This window comes from Sinocyclocheilus rhinocerous, unplaced genomic scaffold (assembly GCF_001515625.1).
Source record: "Sinocyclocheilus rhinocerous isolate Xijiao unplaced genomic scaffold, SAMN03320098_v1.1 scaffold1390, whole genome shotgun sequence".
NCBI classification, from domain to species: domain Eukaryota; kingdom Metazoa; phylum Chordata; class Actinopteri; order Cypriniformes; family Cyprinidae; genus Sinocyclocheilus; species Sinocyclocheilus rhinocerous.
The window spans coordinates 585,388-589,714 of record NW_015665627.1 but is presented as its reverse complement, the minus strand read 5'-3'; the positions used below and the strand labels follow the sequence as shown (position 1 = coordinate 589,714).

The following is a 4,327-nucleotide window of genomic DNA, read 5'->3' as shown; positions in this document are numbered from 1 at the left end:
ATTTCAATAAACAAATATTTCCCCCCCCCACCCCCCCCCATAATCGGTTATGTAAAAGTTGATCTCTGGCTTGACTTGTTGGCCCTGGATTTGGCTCAGTTCCATTTAGTGCCTGAGCCCAGATGACCAGGCTATAGACCGGGAACAACGCTAACAGATGGCTATGATAATTCCACTGGAATGTTCAGCTGTTAGTACGATAGAATACTCTAGAACAGGTTGAAGTAATCCACTGCTTGGCTACAGAAACAGCACAGCTGCATTGGAAAGAACATTTGATCTTACCCATTGTTTGTGATGTATATAACATGAGCTATAATTTCATAGTTATGTTCATTTCTATTTATTTTATGAACACTGAGCATAATAGTAAACATAATGCTATTATTGACATGATGCTGTTAATGAGGATGATAGTGAAGAGTATAATGACGGTGGTTTTAGGGACGTTCTCTGCGGGATGGGACCGCTCGGCGAGTGCATCGGCGGAGTTTTGCCACTGCCAGTTTCCTGGATGAGGACACTGTGGATTTCCCAGATGAACTGGACACCTCCTTCTTTGCCAAGGTGAAAACCTGCAGTTTACAGCGCAGACCATATCAGTGCTGCCACCTAGGGGTTGGCATATATAAAAGTTATTGCAAATGATCTAATTAATCATAATTTAAAGTATTGTTAAGCAGAAACACTTTTTCCTCATATTTTTCTACCTATAAATGGAAGCCACAGTGTCAAAACTGTTAATCTCATAGTTTTTTTCAGTTCAAATGGTGGTCTCTTATTTTTTTTAATATATTTTTTTTATTGTAACTTTAAACTCCAGCAAGAGCTGCCTTCAATTTCCCTCTAATTTCACATTGCAGGACGTCCCAGTTTCACTCACAGCATTTTTCTTCCATTTAACTCCATCTAATAGCTTTTGCTTAAGTGGGATCAGTGTTGTTTTAGTATTATTATTATTAGTATTAGTATTGGTATTTATTTATATATAATACAACTATAATAATAGTGTTTATTAATATTTTGAATGAGCTTTTTTATACTTTCAGTTTTCATTTCAATTTTCATTTGACTTTTAGTAATTCTATGTGCTTTTGTCATTTTTATTAGTTTGTTTTTATATATTCCTGTTTACTTTTCATTTTATTTAGGTAATTTTAATACTTCAGCCTAGATTAGATTTTTATTTTTTGTTATTTATCATTTTTAATTATTATGTTTTCAGCTAATATTTATATTTTACTATATGTTATCTTTATTTATATTTCCGAAATCTATTTTTAATTGTTTCAGTTTACAATAACAACACTGGCTTAGATAAAGAAAATGGCTGGGAAACTATTTTAAGATTTGAAAAAAAATGACACACTTAAGTTAAGAAATTAGACACCAATTATTGATGTTGTACACTTAAATGTATCTGATGTAGCCATTTTGTCCTTTTAGGATGGGCTTGCGCATGAAGAGCTGTCCACATACGCAGACGAGGTGTTTGAGTCGCCTTCAGAAGCTGCTATTAAAGAAACTGATGCCAGTAGAGCTGGAGACGAGAGCGTCTTGACGGGCAGTGTCCTAGAGAGGACAGAACTAGAGCGGAGCCACCTTATGCTGTGAGTCACATGCACACATGACAAACATGTTTGAGTTTTTAATGTTCTGAATGCTTTTAAGTGGACTTCTCTTACTAATTTCTATTTCTCGCCATCTCTCTCAGTCCTCTTGAGAGGGGATGGCGTAAGGGAAAGGATGGTGCTCTGATTCAGCCTAAAGTGCGATTACGGCAGGAAGTGGTGAGTGTGGGTGGTCAGCGGCGTGGACAGCGCATTACTGTGCCTGTTAAGAAACTATTTGCCAAGGAGAAGCGTCCTTACGGGCTTGGCATGGTGGGCCGACTGACTAACCGCACATACCGCAAACGCATTGACAGCTATGTGAAGAAACAAATAGAAGACATGAATGACCACAGGTATTAACAACAGTATTGTGGGTGGGAATCTTTTTGATGTTAACCCATTGAGATATGCATGATATAGATGGTCTCTGGATAGATGCACATTGTGCTTTTACAATAATTGCAAGTTTGAGATACTGAATTATAGGTGTCTGTACATCCCACAGGCCTTTCTTCACTTACTGGATCACCTTTGTTCATTTGCTGATTACCATCTTGGCGGTTTCCATCTATGGAATTGCACCTGTGGGCTTCTCACAACATGAAACAGTTGATTCTGTAAGTAAAACAATGTGTATTTGGTTTTGTCACACTATGCTTCTATTTAATATGGTGTGTAAGTGGTTTGTCATCTGTTGTAGGTCTTACGGAACAAAGGTGTTTATGAAAATGTCAAATTCATGCAGCAAGAAAATTTCTGGGTTGGACCAAGCTCGGTAAATATAGACATTACTTTCATTGTATACATGGTCACTAAAAGCAAAAAAGGAGGAGTTGTTAAAGAATACTGTTATGAAATGCCCAAAAATATATTTTTCAAAGTATTAACCTAAATATTACTTAAACATGACAATGCTTTTATCAAAAGTATTTGCATATGGCTTATGGTTTATTTTCAAACGATTTTTTTTTGCTACATATTCAAATAAAATAAACCATGTTTTTTTTTTTTCGATCATCATAAACTTAAAAAACACATTTTCCATAAAGGGAAAATGTGTATGAGGCCATAACTGCATGTGTTATATTTTAAACAAGAATTATTAGGCTATAAAATACTGTTTTGAATAGTTTTGGATCAATGTTGTTCTTAACTAATACTAAAACTATTACAAATGGTTTTGGTAAGTGAAATGAAGCTGAAATAATATAAAATAAAAATATTCAAAAAATAGCTAAATATTATAAATATATAAAAATATAAATATTAGATTAAGTTTAAGCTTCTAAAATTAAAAACTGAAATAAAACAACACTAATAAAAAAGACAAAAGCACAAAATTAGTTAACTAAAATTAAAATAAAAACTAAAAATATATAAAAATAAATGCTATTAATAAATACTATAATAGTAAATAAATAATTCTAAAATAAAATAGATTGAGTTTAGCATGTTACCATTATGCGCTTGCCTAATATGCAGTTCTTGTTCCTGACCTGCAGGAGGCGCTGATTCACCTCGGGGCTAAGTTCTCACCCTGCATGCGTCAAGATCAGGAGGTGCACCAGCTCATTCAGGAAAAGAAGAACAGTGAGCGGCACTCTGCGTGCTGTGTGCGTAATGACCAGTCAGGCTGCGTGCAGACCTCTCAGGAGGAGTGCTCGGTCAGTTCCTCTTTGACCTCACATATCGACATTAATGTGTACACTCAACCTATTTTTACACAAATGTCCCTGTAATGTTCTCAGAGTACACTGGCATTATGGGTAAAGTGGCCTCAGCACCCAAGCGCTCCATATCTAGAGGGGAAAGTACGTCAGTATGGCTCTGTGTGCCATCAAGACCCTAGGTACATTTAGTACCCTCTTCAATTTTTTACCCCTTCACATCTCCTGTGGATTTTATTATCTTATTTAACTCATTTTTACTGTTAGGATTTGCCTGGAGCCTGCCTCAGTTACTCCTCATGAGTGGCCTGATGACATCTCTAAGTGGCCGGTGAGTTTGCTACAGTGACGGTTTCTCGACCATTGACCGGCATGACCACAACATTTAATGTTCTTACTTCATTTTAATACTGCTATACCCTGTTTTTCCTCTGTCAGATATGCACCAGGTACAGCTCAGGGAACCACACTAACCTGCCACACATTGATTGCGTCATCACTGGCAGACCCTGCTGCATCGGAACCAAAGGAAGGTGAGGAGAACCTGCGGACACCCATTACATCATGAGATATTTACCAAGTGATTCACAACAAAGACTGATAACAGGGACAAATAAAAATCCATAAAATTATTTTAAGAGACTCAAAAAAAAAACATGGGTCATGCAGGAGCGGTATTAACATTAAGTGGCATATGTCACAAAAACTTGTCATGTGTCAGTGGATTATGGCATGTGCCACGGAAAATTGTGTAAGAAGACGCAGTATGTTTTGGCACCTTACATGCCGCTGCCTGCTGGAGCAAAATATTATATATATATATATATATATACGTAATATATTTAGGTATTAAGATCATGAGAAACATGATCAAAATTCATCATACAACACTTGTAAACTGATACTATATCTCATATGCATTAGGGTTGTGACGGTGTGGAACTTTTCCCACCGGTTAATCGATGTGTGACAACACAGGTAATACCGGTATCACCGTGGGGGCGGGGGCGGGGGCGTTCCCTCTTTTCCTCGCTTTCCTTCACTTTT

At 36.7% G+C, this 4,327-nt stretch overlaps 1 protein-coding gene across 2 annotated transcripts in view; it reads left to right on the top strand.

Moving 5' to 3' along the window:
- The window catches only part of LOC107731426 (inactive rhomboid protein 1-like), a 34,615-nt gene that overhangs the window by 25,201 nt on the left and 5,087 nt on the right, over positions 1-4,327 (top strand). For both annotated transcript variants that reach the window (XM_016542504.1, XM_016542503.1), the window contains 9 exons: positions 445-567; positions 1,447-1,610; positions 1,715-1,966; positions 2,119-2,230; positions 2,314-2,388; positions 3,116-3,277; positions 3,362-3,462; positions 3,548-3,611; positions 3,719-3,813. In XM_016542504.1, coding sequence (XP_016397990.1) covers positions 445-567; positions 1,447-1,610; positions 1,715-1,966; positions 2,119-2,230; positions 2,314-2,388; positions 3,116-3,277; positions 3,362-3,462; positions 3,548-3,611; positions 3,719-3,813 — 1,148 coding nt within the window. The remainder of the gene's footprint in view (positions 1-444; positions 568-1,446; positions 1,611-1,714; positions 1,967-2,118; positions 2,231-2,313; positions 2,389-3,115; positions 3,278-3,361; positions 3,463-3,547; positions 3,612-3,718; positions 3,814-4,327) is intronic.